Source organism: Eulemur rufifrons, chromosome 6, assembly GCF_041146395.1.
Source record: "Eulemur rufifrons isolate Redbay chromosome 6, OSU_ERuf_1, whole genome shotgun sequence".
In the NCBI taxonomy this organism is placed as follows: Eukaryota; Metazoa; Chordata; class Mammalia; order Primates; family Lemuridae; genus Eulemur; species Eulemur rufifrons.
Window position 1 is genome coordinate 56,352,284 of NC_090988.1, and position 24,709 is coordinate 56,376,992.

Below are 24,709 nucleotides of genomic sequence, written 5' to 3' on the forward strand. Positions count from 1 at the left end.
TCTTATATCCTCCAAACAAAGCATGCCCTCTTTCCAAATCCAGTAGTTTTCTCTTAAATTGTAAATATGCTGGAAGTTGGAGTGGAATATTTATAGCACTGTTCCTATGAATGATAATACTCATAGATGTTCTCCAAGATACATTCATTTTTCACTGGTTGGTCTTCATTACAATAACACACAGCTTACTTAGCATGCAGCTTACTTTTTCACTGGTATTCTCCCTTCTCCTCCCTCCACCCTCCTCAAAGTGAGTTCTTCCTATTCTCAAAAGAATGACTTTAAGGGGTTGGAGCAATGAAAATGATTCATCAGGAGCATGTTCAGTGGGCCTGGGTTTTTTTTTTTTTGAAGCTGAAAAGGGAGCGATAGAAGAACCCTGACCATGCACTAGTTCAATTATTCTCTTGAGGGAGTCACACTACTCAATGTAAAGTTATACTCATGGCTAAGATTTCATATTGAAAAGGACACTATGCAGAATTGCCAGTAAAAGGTATGTATAGGCAAAATCTAGCAGGTACAGTTTTCCAAGAATTTTTTCTAGATCTGCAATGGTTGTACCAGCTGTGAACCTCAGAGACACATGAGAGATGTGTCTATTGATGGAAGCCTGCTTGAGTTATAAAGTTTAGAATTCTTAAAGAGAGCTCTGCCTCTCACAAGTGCACACAGAAATTTTTATGTTTACTTTACACATGATATCAACCCGTTTCATCTTGAGGGGCTGCTTTGAGCATAGATAATGCATCATTACTCAGAAACTATTTGAATATTCCAGAGAGTTAGTTCTCAGAGTCTGGTAAAGGTCATCTACATGGCTATGATGATAAGCACTGCTGCACTAATTCTTTACTTGTAGGCATCTCCTGTGACGTTCAGAAGTATGCCGTGCCCCCACTGGAAATACACTAGAATCCAGCATGTGTGAAACATGGCTAGATTCTAATGTGGCCTAAGAATAATTTTGATCCCAGGTGATAAAAAATATGCTTATTATATGCACATAGACACATATGCGTTAAATACAACGAAACAAGGAAGGGAAAGATAAACAGGTTTGTTTGGTTACTGTTAAGGATTTAGTTTAAGGTCTATGGTTCAGTGATATATACAGAAATAATTTGCTTTTATTGCAACCTCTTTTACTTAAAACATTCTGACTCCTGTGTGGTAAAACATTATAATTTAACAAAACCAAGTGGAAAAGGATATGATGTTTGTTTTATTATTTCCTGCATATTTTATGTGTTTGAATTATTTTCTAATAATGATAATATGTAAATAAAAGAGAAAGGGAGAATGAGTTAGAGGCAGGATTGAAGAATCACATATATCAAGAGGAGTTAATCGAAAGGTAAAGATAGTTTATTCTTCTTTGAATAAAGGATATTAGAATTTTTTCTTTGAGATCAGAAGAAATACTTTGATGGTGGAAATAGAAATAAATAACTTTATGTATGTGAAATTGAAGAGAGGGTATGTATGTGAAATACAAGTGAGTTGAAAAGAATTGCCAATGTTTGAAATGTTACAACTGTGGATTGCTGACAGAGCCAACATGCCCTACAACAATATGTCACTAGCACTAAGGGACTAAATGAGTTAGCGATCCTTAATTTGTAGTCATTCCAGTATGAAAACTCTAGTGTTATTCTGAATTAGGACTCCAAAGTATAAGAGTAGAAAATACAAAGATATTTAAATTGATTCCAAAGTTAAGATTAGACTTGAAAGGTCTAAGAAATAAAGAGGCATGACTATTGAGGTTTTTTTAATGGAGTATGTATGGTTCAAAGTGAATATGAAACATAATGAAATAATGATGATTGTCATAGATTTATAGAAAGTGAGGGGTTGAGGGACTGAAACTATTAATAAAGGGTTCAAGGCCAAAGTTGAGGAGCTGTGAAGTTGAAGAGAAAGCATGTTTGAAAGACAGAACCTTATGCTACAGATTGACACACTGAATTTGAAGATTATACCTTTTATGAATGATGACTTTCAGATTCTGGCTACTAATAGGGATGTTGATATAGTGAATTTAGGTAGTAATTGTTGACATTGTAAATTTCATTGTTTCGTAGTTTTTTTCAATACCATATATTAGATATTCATTTGTTTATCTGTTTCTTTCTTGTGACCCCCTTGTTCAACACCACCACTAAGAAAGCAAACTACATTTGAGAGAAAGAATTTTGTTGAATTCACAGTATATTTCTGACTCTTCAAAAGGTTAAGGATAAAGTAGATAATTACTAAATAACCATCATCCTATCAAACATATATAAATAATACAAAAATTATGTTTTTCATTCTTACCAAAATATATGAACCTTTGGACTGAAAAGTAATGAGAATACTTTAGTATTTCAAAATTATAATTTACTAAAGAATTTTTGTTTTTCAATATATATTTATTCAAAGCATAGAATATAGTTTTAAAGTTTATCCATCCTAATATCCCATGTAATTCAAAAGAGTCAGGGGTCAAGCAGAGTCTTTAAGGCAAGCTCTTGGCTTCATAAAGCAGTCTCTCTGTTTGGATAGCACTTACTGTGCAACTAATCTCTTACATAATAACCTCAAACATAAAAAATCTTGGATGGCACAATTATTTATCATAGTTTGGGAACTTTCACATATTTTATATGTGTCACTTTGAAAATAAATCATTTAGGCAAGATGCTATTGGGGATAAATTAGAAACTGTGAGTTGTCATGCTGATGATGACAGTGACACAGAACAAAATGGCGATAATGATTATAATCATAAAGATTGTAAAGTTGATAGTAAATAAATGGGAAAATGAAAACTGTGCCAAGAGTTTCACCTGGAACTTCATTTGGTCTGTGATCTATATTTCAATGTAAGCCAGAGATCCTTTTTTATTTTCATTACAGTAAAAAAGCATTGATTGTTTATTCTCAAGTATGTATATTTAGTAGATGAACAACGTATGGTGTCAATGCAAGGTAGGGGAAGAGTTTTTTTTCAATAAGAATGTCTCAAAGAAAAATCTGGCTAATAGATAACTTGCAGAGGGGTCCACTGATAAATAGAAACAGAATGGTTATAAAAATACAAGTAACATTAAAATGAGGACAATGATATTAACTATGACATATAAAAAATAACATGGAAAGGTACAGGTGCATATATTTTAAAATGATATATAAATATAGACATATTTCAAGGTGAAATGTGTTAACAACTTTATGATTAATAGAGACATTTTAAATACAGCAGCATATCATTGTATTTAATTTAGCCTAATATACCTGTCCTTATACAGTGTCTTCTGAGTCTTCTAACTTAGGAGAGGATATAAATTATGTTCAGCACAATGTTTGCTGTATACATAAGAGAGATAAGTTTTGGTATAAATAATTCAACAATCTTCATTGAATTATATGGGTGCCAAGTAGTTTTATGTCTGTAATTGCAAAATTATGGCTCTCTCTAAGATCAGGTCAAGGATGCCACTATTATTCCCATCCATGGATAAGAGAAGACTAAGATTTGAAAACAATTATTTTGATTTTTTTAGCAGTTTAGAAATGAATTTCTTATCCTCACAGTCCAACAACTTCACCATTTTTTACAAATTGTTTTTTATAAGCAATCTTACACAAATTAACGAACCCAACTTTATTTTATCCAACTGAACTAGGAAGGCCCTTACTTCCTACTCGCCGTAACAATCCCAATCTTTGTTTGCTCTATAAGAAGTCACAACTTATGTGGTATGAAGAACTGTGAAAAGATAATGAAGAGATTGTCTTATATATGTACAATTCATTTAAATAGTAATGTAATGAATGGGCAATTATTGAATTTAAATGATTGCTAAACATGGTATAAAGTCTAATTAAGGATTTGTCCTTTAGAAAGCAGTACAGTGAACCACAGCCCATGTTCTGTAAAAAAAGTTCTGAGATAAAACTATCATCTGAGCTGAAAAGTAATTATAAAAAGAAAATTTACCTGATAAATTTAAACAACAGCTACAGCTGAAAGAGAAAACTATAGGCTGTGCAATTTGCAAAAATAAAATTTAATGGAACCTATTTCTTTGTCTCCAGATTTACATAGAAATAGACATGAGACACCATTTTAGATAGAAGAGTTGGATTAGTGGCCTTTTAGTGTAATATCATTTTCTAATATTTATGGTGTAAATGTTATTTGGGATTCTTCTGGTCCTTATTTGATGAAGAGCTTCAGAATTTTTTCTTGAATCTGCCTGGTTTTCACCACATACACAATGGGGTTCATCACAGGAGGAATAAGGAAGTGCATGTTGGCCAAGGTCACATAGACATGTGAGGGAAGTCGTGGGCCAAAGCGGTGCAGCATAGACAGGCAGATCATGGGTGTGAAGAAGACGACCACAGCAGACATGTGGGAGATGCAAGTGTTGAGGGCCTTGAGACGGCCACCATGGGAAGCAATGCTTAATACAGTTTTCAAAATCAACACATAAGAAAGAGTAATGAGGAGAAAATCAAGTCCCATAGTGGATAGCACCACAAACAGTCCAAAGATACTATTGATCCTAGTGTTGGAGCAAGAGAGCTTTAAAATGTCAGGGTGCAGGCAGTAGGAATGAGAAAGTACATTGGAGCTACAGAAGCACAGCCTCCTCAAGAGAATGGGAGGGGGCACCTGTACAGTCAAGGTTCGTGAAACAATGGCCAAACCTATCCTGGCGATCACACTGTTTGTGAGGATGGAAGAATAGTGCAGTGGACGAGAAATGGCCACATAGCAGTCAAAGGCCATTGCCAGTATGATGGCTGACTCAAAATCCTGGAAGGTGTGAATAAAGAACATTTGGGTGAAGCAAGCAGAAAAGGTCAGCTCTCGAGCATCCAGTCAGAAGATCCTCAGCATTGTGGGGAAGGTGGAGAGGGACAGGCCCAGATCAGAGGCAGCTAGCATGGCCAGGAAGAGGTACATAGGCACATGGAGGGTCTGCTCCCGCCAGATAACTGTCATGATGGTCACGTTACCCACCAAGGTAATGAGGAACATGGCACAGAAGGGTATGGAGATCCAGATGTGCACAGCCTCCAGCCCAGGAATGCCTGTCACCAGGAAGGTGGAGAAGAAGGCGGTGGTGCTATTGATAGGAAGCATGACACCAGGGCTGCATACCTTTCCTAGAATGAAATGCATTTTCTCAGACACAGATGATAACATTTGACTTGACCGTTTAATTGTCTACTCGTCATACCTCTTCTTTTAAGTTGCTCATGATAATGTGTCTAATATGATATTGAATGTTCTTACCCAACATATGCCACCTGAGCCTTTAGACTAGAAAATAAGATCTCTTTTCTTGATCAGATTCCCTAGATAGTGTAGCTTATTGAAGGAAAAATAAGAAAAAACCAGTCTTGATATTTAATTTACCTAAGCCACCTAACTTATATTAAGATATTTTAGACTAAAAAATCTAGAATAAATAATGTGCTTCAAATAAAATTCTTTTAGAAATTCATCCAATTCATACCCGTTATTGTATTATGGTAGTAGATCATGACCAGGGTATTTCTTTTTTTTTTTTTTTTTTAAGATTCTGATGCATAATTCTATTTTTTTTTTTTTTTTTTTGAGACAGAGTCTTGCTCTGTTGCCCGGGTTAGAGTGAGTGCCATGGCGTCAGCCTAGCTCACAGCAACCTCAAACTCCTGGACTTAAGGGATCCTACTGCCTCAGCCTCCCGAGAAGCTGGGACTACAGGCATGCGCCACCACGCCCGGCTAATAATGACCAGGGTATTTCTTACTGCCTTGGTCAATACTAGACAGTCCTATTCAAAATGTAGTTCATGAACACATTTTAATATGCTACATTTTCTGGTTGAGTACAGAAATTGAAAATAAGCATATAGAAACTTTACATCATCTCAGAAACAGATGTCAAAATTTGACATAGTTTTCAGACTGTGAGTATACACACAGTAGGATAAATCATTACTAACCTCATGAAAACATTTCTTTTAAACTGATCCTGACTCTCTGTATAAGATTAAATACTGTTTCCTCATATACTTGTGACCTCAAACTATAAAATAATACCTTTTCTATTGAATAAATTCTCCAAATGTGTTAGCTAATTGAAAGTTAAAAAAGTCTTGATTTTTAATTTATCTAAGTCACAAAATTGATATAATATTTTAAAATGCAAAATTCAAAATAAATCATTTTAATTGAAATCTTCAATAAAATAATGTAGATTAGCAGTATATGCTGGAGTAGTACTGCTACATTATTCTATGAATTCCTTTCTACCTTGGTCAAAAATAATGTTAGATCATGTTATACCAGTTGTTCATAGCATGTTTTGATCTGTTTTTTTTTTCTACAAAGCGATGAGAGCAGAAATTGAAAATAATCATTTAGAACATTTTATATGAGTTTGATATAATAGTTCTGTTTCTTTGCTTTAATAATAAAGTAAATTTATGGCCCTGTTTTTTGGATGCAATTTTATTATTTTATAACAATTCATATTTACTTATAAATTATATAATATTTACAAAATGTACAAAATGGTTTGTGATGGATTGAGATTCCTTTTTTTTTTTTTTTTAGATTTAAACACTTTAATAGCATGGGCTGATGGTGGCAGCCTGGGCTCCCTCTCTGTGGCAGTTTTGGGGGCTGGATGGGGCTGTTGATGAGGTCCTGCCCGACTCTGAGACCCAGGAATCTCTACTTCTTCCTGGGTTGGGGCATCTCGTCAACCTGAGAGTGGGTGTCGTCCTCAAAGAGGCGGCTGAGCTGCTGGTTCTGGTTCACTGCCGTCTCCACGTGTTCAGGGGTGATGCGCACTCTGCGGTTGTTGTTGGCTTCCTTGCTCGCCAGCTCCAGGATGTTGGCCGTCAGGTACTCCAGGATGCCTGCGAGGAAAATGGGAGTGGCCGAGCTCAGGCGCTGGGCATAGTGATCCTCTCGCAGGAGGCGGTCCACGCGGCTAACCGGGAACTGCAGCTCTGCTCTTGTGGAGCGGGAGAGGGCCTGCCTCCTACGCCTGTGGGAGTCTCTACTGTGTTTTTTCCCAGGCATGATGTTTGCTGGGCTTTTCCCCAGTTAGCACAGCTTGATTTCCCTGCTGGCCTGCGCCTCTCAGGATACCAGTGCTTATTCCTGCCCCTTGTATCCCTGTGCTCCAGCCCCTCATTGGTCAGGGAGCTGCCTTTGTGACAACCCAGACTTTGTGATGTCATTGGTGTCCACTGGGCTCTGGTCAGGCCTCAGCCTAGAAATGCCCATGAGAGGAACCTTGTCACCCCAAGAGATTCCTTTTCAATTGGAACTTTACTATCACATAACTTGAGAAGCAGTATGTTACATGACAACTCATTGTTGAACATAAACATAATTTTTTCATCAATTACACATGTAGGAAAATAAAGATAATATTTTTATATAATTCAGACTATAAAAGTCATCATTAGAAATTGTTTAATACTCATTTAAATAGTGTGTAGGCTCTATCTAATTTTATGGGGATAATTTTAAAATTTTTAACCAATAATGTATAAAGATATTTTTACAATCACTATATATTTGTGATAGTAACTAGCTTATTTCTAACCACAGTATAGCAAAAACATTATACTATGACTACTTTATGGAATTGATTCGGTATTGGTCATTTGCTTTTATATTATTCAATGAAATATTTAATAAATACTTTTTGTCCATGTGTCTTATTCTTAAATAGGTTTTAAGGTTACAGCAGAGATCAAAGTTAGCACAATTAACTACTATAATTATAAATGACAGACATCTGGCAAATACCTAACTATAATGTTCAAGATGTCAGAGATGAGGTCATCTGTTTACCATAACTTATGTATGTTGTCGACACATGTGTCTCTCTCCCACAAATTTCAAAACACACATATTCTCTAAGTTCACCCCTCACTACTTTCTGTGTTTATGAAACTAAACACACATTACATGTATACTCTTCACATCATTTGCAATCATCCCCACAGACGATAAACTGTAAAATATTTGCATGTAATCATCCCAATTTCTCACCTATCTTTACTCACTAATGTTATTGCTGCTATTTTTTTGTGGACATTTGTGAAGATATGCCTTTAAAATCCTGCGTGGAAGCATAGAGACCCTAGCTGTGGGAATGTACGTACTTTCCAGCTGATTCAATTAAGATGCCCCTTGAATCCAGTATTTGATGAAGGAAAAGTCCTAGAGAAAACAAGTAAAATAAAAGACTCTTCCTCAAAGTCTCATCTTCCTTGCTCTGGTATCAATTATACGGGGCATAAGGACACTGAGCCTTTCTTTCAGCTTCCATTTGAAATACCGTTCAATTTGTCAAAATCACTATCTGGCTCAATTTAGATGAGACTTACAGAATGACCAAAGTGATTAACTTGTATCCTACATATTATATTAAAAAAACCAAAAGAATGAGAGACAGAAAAATAAAATCAGCCCCAGAAGTTTTATGGTCATTTTTTTTTCCTCTAATTTAGAATTTTGCTTGGTCAAGGGAGGTGTAAGAAGTTTAGAAAACTCACTTTCTATTTGAGGAGAGCACATTGTGCGTAATCTAATCTTTTTGCCACCTGGTGTACAGTGTCTGCAGCCGAATTTCTTCTCAATGCCTTTTCCCATCCATGAGTTCTTTAGCATTTTCTGAATCTATACTCTCTGTTTTCAAAGGATGTTCATGTTCAAGGATGAGGTTGAACCTCAAAGTCGGTGTTACCATAGGCATGATAGCACTCCACTTTTCCTGTTTAGGAATACTCTTCTATGTGGTTCAGTACCATTGCCCAAAAATCTCATGTTTTTGAGAAAAACAAATCAGAAATGGTTTCACAGAAAGGAACATTCCCCAGATGCCTGAGATCCTTGTACTACAGGCTAGAGTTTCTCCACTCACTAACTTATCCAAAGTTTCTTTGATGTTTATATTTCCAAACTCAATTCAGGTAAACCTTGTCTTGTTCTCTCACCTGGCATCTCAAGGTAGCTCAGTTGCTAAAGCACTGCAAGGAAAGATTTATTTTCCATGTTTAAGACCAAATATGCCTGTGACCAGATTTAAGTTACTGTATTATTTGTGCAGACCTCCCTTAAGAATAGAAATCTCCGGGGATCTCCTTTCTTCTTGATCTGAGAGCTAACATTAACCTTTTATTCTTCTAAGAATGCAACAAAAATGGTCTAAGCTCTCTGTACTTTTTTTTCTTTCAGATGAGTTGGAAATCAAACCAACCAGCATAGAATTTCACATGGTACATACCAATTAAGTGTTGGTATGAATTTAATTCTATTCCAAGTCAATTTAAAAATGAATTTTACACATTTTAGGCTCATTCATATTTTCTGTAATATATTTGAGGAAGTCTGAAAGCTATTTCTTCAAAAGCTCCTCATTGAACTCTAATATCACTCCAATTCATATTGAAATGTTTCAGACATTCAGTGTATGTAGAAATTACCGTAGTGTTCAGAAATGATCAATTATATCTGCTTTCCGGCCATTATTCTTCACCCATTCTAATACATGTACACAAACATATAAATGTATGTGAGTTGACTTTTTTTGACATGAAATTTTAAGTGGCAATAAGAATATGATATTTTAGGAAATCATAATCTGAAAATCTAGGACATTTACAGTATTGGTTAAAATTCAATGAAAGAAAAATTTATATAAAATTAAATACAGGCACACAAAAACTACAAGTAGAACTGGCAAAACATGAATAAGTAGATGCATCTATGGCAAGATTGTGGCTGTGATATTTAACTATAGTTTTGCAAATTGTTACCATTGGGAAAACTGGATAAATGGTGCATGACATCTCACTGTGTTACTTGTTACAGCTACATGTGAATTTAAAGTGATCACAGTAATAATTTCAATAAAAATTAAAGTAGCAAAAAATGTGATTGTGTCAGTAGAATCTCTTTAAATAGAATTGAGCAAGGTAATCTTAAAAAGTATTATTTCTATTTACTTTTTTTTACTGAATTTATCACAACGTAAAAGCAAACTATCTTCTTTTTTGATTAACAAATAAAAATTGAATGTATTTATGGTGTACAACATGATGTTTTAATATATGCATACATTCTGGATTGGCTAAATCAAGGTAATTAACACATTACTTCACATTTTGTGTGTGTAGGTGTGTGTGTGTGTGTGTGTGTGTGGTGAGAATACATAAAAACTGCCCTTAGCAATTTTCATATGTAGCATATATTGTTATTAACTGTAATTACCATGATGTACAATAGATCTCTTGAACTTATTCCTCTCATCTGACTAAAATTTTATATCCTTTGGGCAACATCTTCCCAATCCCCCCACCCTCTACCTCTAGTGATTCCTATTTTACCTTCTTCTCCTATTAGTTTAACTTTTATAGATTTTACATATATGTAAAATTATGCAGTGTTTATTTTTCTGTGTTTGGCTTATTTAATTTAACATAAGGTCCTTCAGATTCATCCATGTTGTCACAAATTACAGGATTTCCTTTTTCTAAGGCTTAGTAGTATTCTGTTTTGTATGTATACCACATTTCTTTATTCCTTAATCCATTGATGATAGACAATGGAGATGATTCCATATCTGGGCTATTGTGAATAATGCTGCAATGAATGTGGAAGTGCAGATACCTCTTTCATAAACTGATTTCAAGTCTTTTGGATGTACAGGCAGAAATGGGATTGCTGTATCATATAGTAGTTGAATTGTTAATTTTTTGAAGAACATCTACAATGTTTTCCATAATGGCCGTATTAATTTACATTTTCACCAACAGTGTACATGTGTTCCCTTTTCTCCACATCCCCTCCAGTACTTGTTAGCTTTTGTCTTTTTGATAGTAGCCCTTCTAACAGGTGTGAGGTGATATCTCACTGTGATTTTAACTTGTATTTCCCTGATAATTAGTGAGATGGAGCAATTTTTCATATACCTGCTGGCAATCTGCATGTCTTCTTTTGAAAAAAACATCTGTTCAGGGTTTTTGCCCATCTTTTAATAGAGTTATTTATTTTTTCCATTGAGTTGTTTGAGTTTCTTATATATGTTGGATATTATTAATAGCTTCTTAATCAGAATGTGTGGTTTGCAAATATTTTCTGTCATTGCATAGGTTGTCTCTTCACTCTGTTGATTCTTTCTTTTCCTGTGCAGAAGCTTTCAGTTTGATGTAATCTGATTTTTTCATTTTTGCTTTTGTTGCCTGTGTTTTTTAGGTCATCTCCAAAAAAAATAATATGTATATTTGATGTATAAAATAAATTATTCTTATAATAATATTATTGGGGATAAAGTGGACCACCACAGACACAATCTTAATGGTGATGATACTGAACAAAATAACAGTGATTATGATAATTATAAATATGATAAGATTGATAATTAAATGAGAAAATAAAAATCCTGCCAAGATTTTTACCCAAAGTTTTTGTTTTTCTGTGACTTATATCACAATATAAGCCATTTACCCAGAAGTGTATACAGTAGATGGATAACATATAGTGCCAATGAATAGTGAAGACAGATATTTTTCTAAGGAAAAGATTCTCAAATTTGCTTAAAAAGGGAATTATTAAGTAGAAACAGAATGGTTATGATAAATACAAGTAAATGACAATGAAGGCAGTGTCACATAGGGAAATCAACTCATGGGAAAGTGTTTGTAATCTATTATGATATATGAATATGGATCAAATGTGGAGATCACTATTTGAATAATACAATTATTTAAAACACAGTAGTATATCATTGTATTAAATATAGCCAAATACATCTTTGCCTTTAGAGTGTCACATGAGCCATCTAGTACAGAAAAGGATAATTTCTGTCTTTAAGTAAAAGAAGTCAGTTTGGGGATAAAAAACTGTATAGTCTTTATTTATTTATATGGTTTAACGTCTTGACATGGGCTCTCTTAAATGCAGGTCAAAGATGCTACTATTACTGTCATGCAATAAGAGATGACTCAGACTACAAAAAATTATTTGAGTTTATTAGCACTTGAGAAAAGATTTTTCTATTCTCTGAGTTCTGTGTTAGTTTTATCTTGCCTTTTTTTTTTAAGTGTTCACATCAGAATTAACCATCCCAATTCCATTACACCTAACTGAACTAGGAATGCCCTAACCTCCTGATAACCTGATGTAGCTAATCAAAGTTGCTTCATTGCAAAATGTCTCAAACTTATTTAACATTCAAAATAATGAAACTTCAGGGAAGAGAGAACCTTGCATGTGCAGACAATCTCAACCTTAATACTGATGTATTTAATGGAACTCTTAATAATTTATTGTGATGAATAAACATGGGACAAAGTCTAATAGGAAAAATAGTATGTCGTTTAGACAACTGAAGAATAACACAACCAGCTACAAACAACCTTGAAAATTTGAGGTAAAAAGTAATTGTCAGTCTGAAAAGTAATTGTATGAAGAAAATTAGCCTAATAAATTAAGCAAAGGCTATAAATGAAACAGAAAATCATGGTCAGTGCAAGTGGAGAAAACAAATACATTAGGACATTTCACTTCTTTGTCTTTGACAAAGTCATTTCAGTTGTGAGAGTTGGAACAGTAACTATTCACTGTACATCAGTTTCTCAAAGTTTATGTTATAAATGCCACTCAGGACTCTTCAGTTCCTTTTTCGATAAAGAGTTTTAGGATTTTGTCTCTTATCTGCTTGGTTTTAACTACATACACAATGGGATTCATCACAGGAGGAATGAGAAAATGCATATTGGCCAAGAGTACATAGAGGATTGGGGGAAACTTTCGGCCAAAGCGATAAAGTATAGAAAGGCAGATCATGGGTGTGAAGAAGAGGACCACAGCACAGAGGTGGGAAATACAGGTATTAAGAGCCTTCAGGCGGCCACCGTGGGAAGCAATGCTCAGTACAGTTTTCAGAATCAACACATAAGAAAGGAGAATAAGGAGAAAATCAAGTCCCATGTTGGAAAGCACCATAAAGAGTCCAAAGATGCTATTGATCCTAGTGTTGGAGCAAGAGAGCTTTAAAATGTCAGGGTGCAGGCAGTAGGAATGAGAAAGCACATTGGAGCGACAGAAGCACAGCCTCCTCAAGAGCATGGGAAGGGGCACCTGTGCAATCATGGCTCGCACTACAATGGCCAAACCTATCGTGGCGATCACACTATTTGTGAGGATGGAAGAATAGTGCAGTGGATGAGAAATGGCCACATAGCGGTCAAAGGCCATTGCCAGTATGATGGCTGACTCAAAATCCTGGAAGGTGTGAATAAAGAACATTTGGGTGAAGCAAGCAGAAAAGGTCAGCTCTCGAGCATCCAGCCAGAAGATCCTCAGCATTGTGGGGAAGGTGGAGAGGGACAGGCCCAGATCAGAGGCAGCTAGCATGGCCAGGAAGAAGTACATAGGCACATGGAGGGTCTGCTCCCGCCAGATAACTGTCATGATGGTCATGTTACCCACTAAGGTAATGAGGAACATGGCACAGAAGGGTATGGAGATCCAGATGTGCACAGCCTCCAGCCCAGGAATGCCTGTCACCAGGAAGGTGGAGAAGAAGGCGGTGGTGCTATTGACAGGAAGCATGACACCAGGGCTGCATACCTTTCCTAGAATGAAATGCATTTTCTCAGACACAGATGATAACATTTGACTTGAGCGTTTAATTGACTACTCATCATATCTCTTTTTTTAAACTGCCTGTGATATGTGTCTAATATGATATTGAATGTTCTTACCCAACATATACCACCTGAGCCTTTAGACCAGAAAAGAAGACCTTCTTTCTGGATCATATTCCCTACATATTATAGCTTATTGAAGGAAAAATAAGAAAAAAACAAAGTCTTGATATTTAATTTATCTAAGTCATTTAATTGATATAAACATATTTTAAAATAAAAAATTCAGAGTAAATAAAGTGCTTTAAATGAAGTTCTTTTAAAATACATCCAAATTAATACTCCTCATGGTAATTACAGTAGTAGATCATGACCAGTGTATTTCTTATTGCAGTGGTCAATAACAATACCTATTAGATAGTCCTATTCAAAATGCAGTTCATGGCCACATTTTAATATGCTTTATTTTATGCATGAAATGAATACAGAAATTGAAAATAAGCATATAGAAACTTTCATACAAATTTGATAACTACTCTGCTTCTTTAGTGTAATAATAGTAATTGCTCTTCATGTAGAATATACAATTATTATTGTATTTGGATGTACTTTTCATTTTTGTAGAAAACCATTTTTGTTTTATTTGAAAAACATATTTTATGATAGACTGAAAAATTTTAATGACCCTTTACCACATACTTTATGAAGCACTGTTTCATGATAATTCATTGTTGAATGTAAACATATTTTTCTGAAATTGTACATAAAAAGAAGGCTGTTCTTCATAATTAAAAATACTAAAATATTGAATAGATTTTTTATTTTTTTAAATATGTTCATGAGCTCTCTTTTAGTTATAGGGCTAAATATTTTTAATTTGAATATGATCTATGGACTTTTTACAAAGTTACATTGTATGTGTATATATTTGGGTTAACTAGTTAATTTCTAATGATCATATGATGTCAATATTATTGATTTAATTCAATATATGAGTACTGCTATTTATTCATCCAATTAGTCATTAAATATTAATTATGTTTCTCTGTGTGCCTGGCTTTACACTCTGTTTCTCATTGTAGCAAAGATTTAAGCTAGCACAGTTAGCTGCTTTAACTGAAGAGGTAAGATGACTGTAGAATAATCAATTATAATGTTCTATAAGTGAGTGATAAAACAATTTTTACACAGTATGTTGCCAAAACTTATTTATCCGGATAAAATCAGCTGTGGATGCAGAGTCTCCTTCCCATAAATAGTAAAGCACACAATTTTTCTTAGTCCACCCATCAATTGCATTCTGTATTTATAAAACTTAATTGATATTATATATATACTCTTCATAGCTGTAAGCCATACAAATGTCTGCATATGTTAAGCATTCCAATTCCTCACCTATTCTTACTCACCAAGGTCAGTCCAGGTATTGCTAGCAGGTCTTTGTGAAGCTATGCACCTGAAAACTTGTATTCCCTGCACAGGGCATACAGACCCTAGTTGTGGTGGCCTGAGTATTTCCCAGCTACTCCTATTTAAATTCCACCTTAGTCTAATCTTTGTTCAGGGGAAGATTCTTAGAGAAAGGCAATAATAATAATAAAAACAATAACAACAATGAAAGACTTTTCTTTAAAGTCTCTCTGCCTTGGCCTGGTAATCTGAACAAGAATAATTAAGGATCCTGTCTACTTGTTTCTCCTTTCATTTGGCATGTTTTTAAATTTTTCACAATCTCAATGAGAATCAATTTGGATGAGACTTTCAGAAGAATAAGAAGAGATTAAGTAAAATTCTACACATTATCTTAGAAAAAAGGAGATTGATATTAGCTTCAGAAGATTTATTGGCGTTTTTTAATCTTGAAATTTTGTTTTAAGGACCAAGAAGGTGGGAAGGGGTCTAGGAAACTCACTCTCTATTTGATAAGAACCCACTCTCTGCTTAATCCAAATCATTGTGCCTTCCAGCGTTAAGGATTTGGTTCCAGATTTCTTCTCAACATGTTTTCTCATTTATGGGCTTTTAAGCATTTTCAGAATCTATACGCTTTAGTCTCAAAGGTTATTCATGCTTAAGAATGAGAGTAAACTTCATGGTCAGTGTTTCCAAAGGCAAGGATAGTTCTGTCCTTTTCCAATTCAGCAGTACTTTAAGCTCCCTTCCTTTTATTTGGCTCAATACCATTGTCCAAATACCTCAGGTTCTTGAAGAAGATAAGTTGGGGATAGTTTCACAGAAAGATACATTTCCTAGACTCCTGTGATTCTTTGTATTACCAGCTAGAGTTTCTCTACTCACTAACTTATCCAAAGACTCCTTGATCTTAGTTCTTTTCCAAAAACAAGTAAGCCGTGTTTCTTTTCTCACCTGGCATTTTAAGGCAGAGTGTTTGCTAAAGTACTAAAGGGAAACCTTTCTCTTCCATGCTCAAAACCAAGAATGCCTATGATCTGGTTTGTGCTTCCTTGTTATTTATGCAGCTCCCTCTTGAGGATTGTAGTCTCCTGGAAACCACCTTCTCTTCTTAATTTGAAGTCCACTTTTCATTGCTTTCTAGGAATGCTCCACAAATGGCCCAAGTACTGGATGCTGTTCTGCATCAGGTGACTTGAAAATCATTCATTAAGTATTGATGTCATCACAATTCCCTTTAAAGTCAATTTGCAAAAAAAAATTTATTGACATTTTGGGATTATACCTATTTTATATAATGTATCTCAGGACTTCTCAAAAGTTCGTTGCTTCACAGGCATCCCTTTGAACTCTGCTATTGTTTAATTCATATGATATATTTCAGATGTGAAACACTGTTGCATATATGTAGAAATTACTTTAGAACTCAAAATGATAAACGATGTCTGCTTTCCTTTTATCATTCCCTGATCTATTCACACACACACACACACACACTACTCACTTTACACAAACACACACACATACTTGTACATCAAGGGACCTTTCTTGTTATTTAGTTTCAAATAAAAAATGAACATGATCTTTGAAGTTAGACAAATCCACAAATTCATTGATATTCCCAGGAGTGGGTCAAAATTCAATGAATGCAGCTAGGAATATTGTTACTGTAGCAGTAGATACTCCTAATGGTGACTCCTGCTTGGAGATTAAAAAGCATTTTCATGTATCTGTCATTGTTTACTTTTTTACACATAAAATCATATTTTTCTCCTTACATCAACCCAGAAAATCATTGTTTTCCTTGAAGAAACTGAAATTTTATTAACCCCCACATGTAAGACAATTAATATGCAAGCAATCTAGGACTCAAAGGTCATTCATGATCCAGAGCATAAATAAATTTCCTCATATAATGTATGTGTGCGTGTGTGTGTGTATATATATATATATATATATAGACAGAAAAGAAGGGGAAGATGTTCCCATGTATGTGATTTTGAAAATGTGAAAGCAGATCTCAGATGAGGCATTCCAATTCATAGTTTGATCACCTCCAGAAAAGAGTATTTCTTATCATTTTTTATTCTTCTGTTGGTATATAAAACATATCAAGACCTAATACAGATAGGACGTTAAGTAAATGTTGTATCAATGTTTACAAATCCAAAAATTTACCATTTATTCAAAATAGGTATTGAACAATTCTGTGTATTAACAACTGCATCTGTACTTGAGACACAGAAGTGAACAATAACTGTATGAAATAGTACTTCAGAATTCATCAATAAATTTAACCCCTCAGGGCCTTTGGGAATAACTAAAAATTATATAGAATTTCATATTTGGACCAGACAAAACACACCATCCAAATCCACCTTACTAAATGCAAAAATTTCTTCTATTTTTATTTGTGAAATAGTCAACAGAATTGAGAACACCTAGATCCTCACAGATGAATTATATCTGGACTATGAACAAAACCTACTGGTGCCAGTTTTCTTATTTGTTCAAAGAAATTCTTTCACAAGGAGATAAAGATATAAAACAATAAATAACTTCACCATTTATTTCATTAAATTCTTACAAAAATTTATTAGAGCAATCAGCATGCTTCTCTGGGAAAATGGAAATTTTTATTAATAATTAATTGGTCACATGGTAAAACAGCTTAGTTCACTTATCAAACAACAGTTTTCTTATCAAGACTGCCCTCACTTCACTTACTAATTACACCGCAAACTTTATCCATTGCCATTCAGTTTCCACCTTCAAAAAGATACCTTAGACTCCTTGAGGCCAGATCCCCAAATCCTATAAATATCCCAACCTGATAACCTTCATCAGAAACACTATTAAAACTATGTCAAAGGCGTGTTCTCCCTTGGTACAAGTGATAAAATATGGATCTAATTTATATTCACCTTCCCACCATGGTTCGAGACCCATAACTCTTAAGTCTCCTGCTTAGGGGTCTCAGTAACTGTAACCACCATGAGATAAATCTCACATTAGATCCAAACTCAAATTTGTTTTTCATTGATCTCCCAAATGCTGAGTTTATTTGTGATTTATTACTAATGAGAAACATTCATTAATACTTTCATATCCAATTGGATTAGAAAGCTCTCCCTTGTTGAAAATTTGTCTTCTTAATAATGTTAACAATGACAACAACAACAAAAAACCCAAATCTATAAAATAATTTAAAGAGGTTTATTCTGAGCCAAATGTGTGTGACCAGTCCAGAGCACCTGGCCTCAAGAGATCCTGAGAAAATGTACCTGTGGTAGCTGTGTTACAGTTTGGTTTTATACATTCATGGAGACGGGAATTACATGCACAACCGTAAGTTAATATGGGGAGAGTGTACATTGGCTTGGTCCAAAAAGGTAGGACATCTCAAAGTGGGGGTATATAGGATATAGGTGGGTTTAAAGATTCTTTGATTTATAATTGGTTAAAGAAAGGAAGCTTTGTTTAAAGTCTTGGAATGTTTTAACTGAAGCTAAAGATGTCTGTCAATCAGAGACAAGCCACCAGACATTTACCAAAACTCAAGTGATCTGTTGAGTAAATTGACTGCCTGCAGGTTTGATTTAAGCTTTGTCTTGTATAGCCTTAGCTTATTAATGATTTAGCATCTTACTGTTAAAAAAGATATCTTCAAGAGGGGAGGGTGGCATGAAGAGGTGTGTCTGATCTCCCTTCACATGGCCGGAAACTCAGCTTTAGGGTTTTTCTGGGGTCTCCATGATCAAGGGTCAAGAGAGGGGGTCCATTCAGTTATCTGGGAAGCTTAAGATTTTATTTTAGTTCATGATGAAAACATTTTTTAATTTTCTTTCTCTCTGTTGTCATTGATAATTTTTCTGCGTATATAAGCATAATTTCATAAGGAAGAGGGCAAACATAGGACTAATAAGTCTGTCCTTGAAATGGCTCCAAGGACTGATAATGTCAAAAATTCTCCACAGTACAGCAACTTGAAAGGACAAATTTTGCCTTGAGTAGCCTATTAAAAGTATATAAACTTGTCTTAGCCAGCTAGGCATGATGGCTCATGTCTGTAATTCTAGTACTTAAAAAATATATATATATATAACTTGTCTTAGCTTTGTCTAGTTGCACAGCAATTTAATTTCCCAAGTGTTATCAGGTACTCATTGGTTTGTCTCAATCCAAGTGTGTGGCCCCTCCATGAGAGATTTATGCATCTTACTAGTAGGTGTACTACAACTCTAATTTATGAGATTATCTTTCTAAATTGCATAAGTTTATCAAACATAATTTATAATTATATTGGTGTCTTTGAGAGACTCTCAATATGAGTTATCTATTTGAGAAGTACCTTAAATAAAAGGAAGAAAAGTATTACTTCTTAAATTGTATGAGTAAACTTCATTTAAAAATTCATATTCTATTGTTAGAATACATTATTATACTGCCTATATTCATAGGCAAAACTTTACAGAGAAATTTAGAACAGCTCATGAAAATATTATCTAGTACTTCCACATATAGACCAGAACAAAAGCCACTCTGGAATAGCACACAGCTCTAACTGGATTATTCTTTCCTATGTTCCCTAAGAAACAAAGCTTAAGATGCTTGGAAAATGAAAAGAACCACTATTGTCTTCAGTATGTAAGGAAAGAAATATTGAAAATTGGGAAAGGACATAATATTTTTAAAAAATCCTCTAACCTTTGGGAAGGGACATAAAAATATCCTGAGCCACTTAAGGTCTCATAGAAGTGGGGTAGGGGGAGCCAAGGCCACTGAGAGGGTCCAATTCCCAAAACCTAGAGACACAGTGCCTACCTGACGTTGAAGATAAACCAGAAGAACAGAGATGTCCCAATTCCCTACTCTGCTTCTTACCACCAGGGTGTCAAGTTTCAGTTAATAAGTAAATGCAGTCTGTTTTTAGGGATAGGAGTCAAGAGTTCATTCTCTGAGGCCCAGGTATTAAAAGAAGACTTAAGTTGAGAGTGGAGCAGACATTAAGGAAAACTCTCTGGCAAACCAACACTGACTCTAAACATAAGGTAGCCCTAGGGGGACTTAAAGCCTGTGGTCAGTGAAGGCAGACATAGCAACAATATAATTTAAATCCAGCTAAACTTTAACAAGATTGACTAAACTGACATACTAAAGACAAAGTAAAAGATGAAATATAAACATCTTGTAGTATAAATACTGTTTGCCTAAGTCTCCGTTATCCAGTACAAGATTATGACATTCAACCAATAATTATGAGATGTACAAAGAAGAAATAAATAAACACCACCCTGTTACGTGACACATCCATCAATAAAACCAAATGCAGCTATGAGACAGATGCTGGAATTATCAGTCAGGGAATTTTAAAATATCTGTGATTAATATGGTAGAGACTCTAGCCAAAAAGGTATACAACAAGTATAAGCAAATGGGTAATTTCAGCAGAAATAAGGAAATAATAAAAAAATTAATAAAATAAGTGTAAATGTGTTATCCAAGATGAATAATGATTTCAAAGAGCTAATCAATAGAATCATCAAAGCAACAACATGGATGACTCTCAAGAGGATAATTCTAAGTGAATGGAACCAAAACACAAATAGAAATATACTATATAATTATATGGTTATGACATTCTTTAAAAGCTAAATCTATAGGTTCAGAAATCAGAAAAGTGGTTCCTAGGGCCTAGAATAATTGGGAGGAAAGGGTTTTCTTCAGAGCAGCTCATGGGACATTCTGGGAGTGATTAAAATGTCTACATTCTTATTTTAGTGGTGTTTATGTGAAGATATGTATACCTATTTAGTACAACTCATAAAATTATGCACTTGAAAATGGCAAGATTAATAGTATTTAAGTTAAACCTTAAAACTGATCCCTGAAAAAAGAAAAATAACTATGAGTTTTATCATCTAGTATTCTCCATAGTGTCTTTAGATGCCAAACATTTTGTCACACTGGAGGCTGAAACAGTACAAGGATATAAAGAAAAGAAATGGTTTTGAGGGCTATTGTGAATGGTGTCCTGTTTTAGAAGTTTGGATTTAATAATGTTCCCCTAGCAAGTGCCTGCATGGACTATATTTTTGAAAAATAATCATCTTGTCTCTCTTTTACAATATGAAGATAGACCTGAGTTAGGATTGACTCTAAAACTATCTGTTAGAATGCTTTTAAATGTCCGGTTAGACAATTTACAAATAAAATGCGCAAATGTCCACCAATTCATAAAAAAGATTCTCCCCCTCATTAATAATCAATATAACAATGTAGATTAAAGAAAAAACAATGTATACTTTTTGTCTGAATTTTGTTAGAAAATTTAAGATTGGCAAGTGTGAAAGAAAAACAGACAAATCTTTATCCCTTTGTGGATATAAACTTACTTAACAGTTTTGAAAGGAAGTTTGACAGCAATTAATTATATAAAATGAATATACTTTGGCTCAGCGATTTAATTTGAGCTTTCTCTCTAATAGAAGCACACTCAAAAGTGCACAAATGGAAATATAAAAAAACCTAAAAGCTCATTAGAGGGATAATTAGTAATTATATTACATTCCCATTATGCAGCATAAAGTAGCTTTTGAAAACTGAGAGGGCCAATTTTTGTATTGCCATGGAAAAATGCCTTTAATAAATTCTTTAGAGAAAAACACAAAGTAGAGAGTAATAGTCTGATATGTAATATACTAAGTTACCTTAATATATTTTATTTTTTATTCAGAAAGATAAATTAAGACACAATTTCTTTATGTTACCTATGAGGAAAAGAACTGGTGTCTTTGCCCCAAAATTACATGAAACAGTTCTGTATATTTTACATTTTGACAACATGTTTGCACATATGTGTATTAAATACTTTTAAAGTTATTTTATTTGTTAAATAGCTTAATACTTTCTAAAAAGTTGATCTTATCTAAGCAAAGCTTCTTTTTATATGTTTTCACTCCAGCTTGCTTTCCATACAATAAAGGAGGAAATCCCTCAGACCCACTATGTTCTGCTGAAACGATAGCGATTTGTCTCTCCTGTATAAAAGGACACTCTAAGATGTCTAATGACTAAGATGTGCTTGCTCCTTTCTCAGATTCCTTGGGACAAAAATGTATTTAGGCTTCTTGGCTATGATAGTTGGGAACTCCCAAGGCTGTTTTAATCTCAGTGGAACTTTCCAGGCACCTGGGAGACCCTCTTTTGTTGATCTGTGAAGCATCTTAAACCAAGTCCTAGAACACAGAGCTGAGGAGTTTGCCTTACAAGGAAACAACCGTCCTGCCAACAGATACATCTGAAAGTGAAAAAGCCATTCATTGTGCTGTGAGTGAAGTATTTTGGAGATAAGTAATAGCAACTACCATTGTAACCCTGAGAAAGTCCATTCAAGGAAATTGGTGTAATGATAACCAGTTTCCCAAGCTAAAGGGCCTAACACATATGTCCAGTGTTGGTGAGTTAGGATGTGTGAGATGTGGAGATTAAATTATTTGAAGAGTAATAATATTTTAAAGTTAAATGGTTAATTTTATATATATTCTCTTCTAAGTAGTAATTATTGTATTGATCAACAATTTAAAGACTGTTAATACTATAGGTTCATATTGTGCTTACATAGCTAAATTTCAGATTCCCAAATTTAATGGATTGTATTTTTTGTTTTAATAGCTTTTCCCTGAGTCCTGAAACCAATATATCATAAATATACTTTGCAAACATGCATTAGAATTGAGTAAATTAGCATGTTCTGTTATTAGGTGTAGAACCATGAAGAATACCATATGCTTTTGCAAAGTTGGAGAGTTTTTTTTTTTCTTTTCCCATTAAACAAAAGAGTTTTACACAATCTAAACCTTGAGCTTATGCCTACTAGTGCTATTTGTCATATCATTTACAAATTCCAAGATATTCAGTGGTGGTTTGTATTTTGGAACCCGACCATTCAAAACCAAATTTAAATTGTCAGATTAAAAAAATATAAAATTGACCTGGGTGAGGAAGTTTTCAGCTAGTATTCTAAGACTACTTCAACCTTAAATTAATAATACTAGATGGCTATATTTTTAATGCACATTCTCATTAATGTCGCTACAGTTTTACAGATGGTCCTTTATGTAGAAAATATATTTGCCTTTCTCCACCTGATGTTTCTCAGAATTCTTCTTAAATTCCAACTTATCAGTGAAGCTTTCTCTTATATTCTGAAGTTAAAATATATAGAGTGGTCAAGATACAGATATAAATTTGCTCTATTCCTCTGATCAGATCTTAATACAGTAACTTTTATAAGTGGTAAAGCCAATATTTAAGCCATAACAATTAGGTGTTCTTTCATAGTGCTGTTTTATTTCTCACTCATGATTGAGTCTCCAGTGCTTAGAATGGTGCCTGACACAAACAAGGTTCTCATTAAAATCTGCGTAATTGACAGAAGCTGATATAATATAACGTAAACTAAAAGGCGAAACAGGAGAAATAGTGGAAATAGTACTTTCCTTCCAGCCAGCAGATAACACAAAAATGAGTGTAGAGCTAGGTCTTTGCCCTGACCAAAAAATAAATAAATAAAATAAAATAAAAAAATCAATGCTAATAAGCTAGAATCAAAGCCATTATATTCAATTTGATACTTGAAACTAAAGACTAAAGTTATGGTTAAAGCAGGAACTTCATGCTGTTAACTAAGAGGCAAGCATAACTGATGTATGTATATATGAATGAGTGTGTTTATATGTGTGTGTATGTATATATATTCTTACATGTAAGTGCAGGGTATTTTTATATCAAGATTTGTTATGTGGTTTTAATCTACCTCTATCGGGGCACTGTCACTTAAAGAAGTATAACAGAGAACCTTTAGTACATCAAAATGAGTGACACCCTTTTAAAAATTTGTGTAAGAACTTGTCTTCTGGTTGGACTTTGAGGGAAAAAACGCACATATTTAAGGGCCTATTATATAAATATACACACATATATTAACATAATGCACTCAATATCCATATATTATTTAGATGTATATTATTTTATATTTAATATTTTTATGTATTACTTAATCTGTTCACTCTTAGAAATTCAAGTACTAGGATACAGTAAATATGTGCTGACTTCACCACTAATGTATGAAAATGGGCCAGGCACCAAAGTGCTCTTTAATTAATTTTTCCTAAAACTTTCCTTCCTTCCTTCCTTTCTCCTTCCCATCTTCCTCTCTCCTTCCATTTCTTTCTTCCCTTCTTTTTTCCCTTAGTATCGCCATCTGTTTCTGACTTTTTTGATATGTTGGTTTATTTATGCTGTCCCATTCCATTTTTTAACAGATGTTTAAGCTACTATTATTCACCAGGGACATTGACTTCATAAAATATGATCTTACATTTTTATAATGCTGTCAAAAATATAAATACATAAAAGGGCTAAAATAAATAGGTAGGTAAATAGATATTTATACAAGTTTTATATAATTTATATAATTTTACATATATTTATATAATATGAAAAAATAAAATAATCTATTATTTTTACACTATGATTTTAGCAAAATTATACATATAGTTTTAATATGAAATCTTGGACTATACAATGTGAGATTTTACTCTTTTAAAAAAATAATTTCTATTTTCTTA

At 34.0% G+C, this 24,709-nt stretch overlaps 3 protein-coding genes across 3 annotated transcripts; all 3 read right to left on the reverse strand.

Annotated features, from left to right (window-relative positions):
• Window positions 1-4,207: 4,207 nt before the first annotated feature.
• LOC138384103 (olfactory receptor 51G2-like) lies at window positions 4,208-5,143 on the reverse strand. The gene is given in 1 exon segment (XM_069469373.1): window positions 4,208-5,143. A coding segment is annotated over 1 exon segment (936 nt).
• A 1,580-nt stretch (window positions 5,144-6,723) lies between these two features.
• On the reverse strand, window positions 6,724-7,077 carry LOC138384851 (histone H2A-like 3). The gene has a single exon (XM_069470515.1). The coding sequence runs from the start codon at window positions 7,075-7,077 to the stop codon at window positions 6,724-6,726; it is 354 nt and encodes a 117-aa protein (XP_069326616.1).
• Window positions 7,078-12,675: 5,598 nt separating this feature from the next.
• LOC138384104 (olfactory receptor 51G2-like) lies at window positions 12,676-13,629 on the reverse strand. Its single transcript, XM_069469374.1, has one exon. The coding sequence runs from the start codon at window positions 13,627-13,629 to the stop codon at window positions 12,676-12,678; it is 954 nt and encodes a 317-aa protein (XP_069325475.1).
• Between the last annotated feature and the right edge of the window lie 11,080 nt (window positions 13,630-24,709).

Coding starts and splice junctions, on each gene's coding strand:
- LOC138384851 (XM_069470515.1), bottom strand. CDS start 7,077: ATGCCTGGGAAAAAACACAGTAGAGACTCCCACAGGCGTAGGAGGCAG.
- LOC138384104 (XM_069469374.1), bottom strand. CDS start 13,629: ATGCTTCCTGTCAATAGCACCACCGCCTTCTTCTCCACCTTCCTGGTG.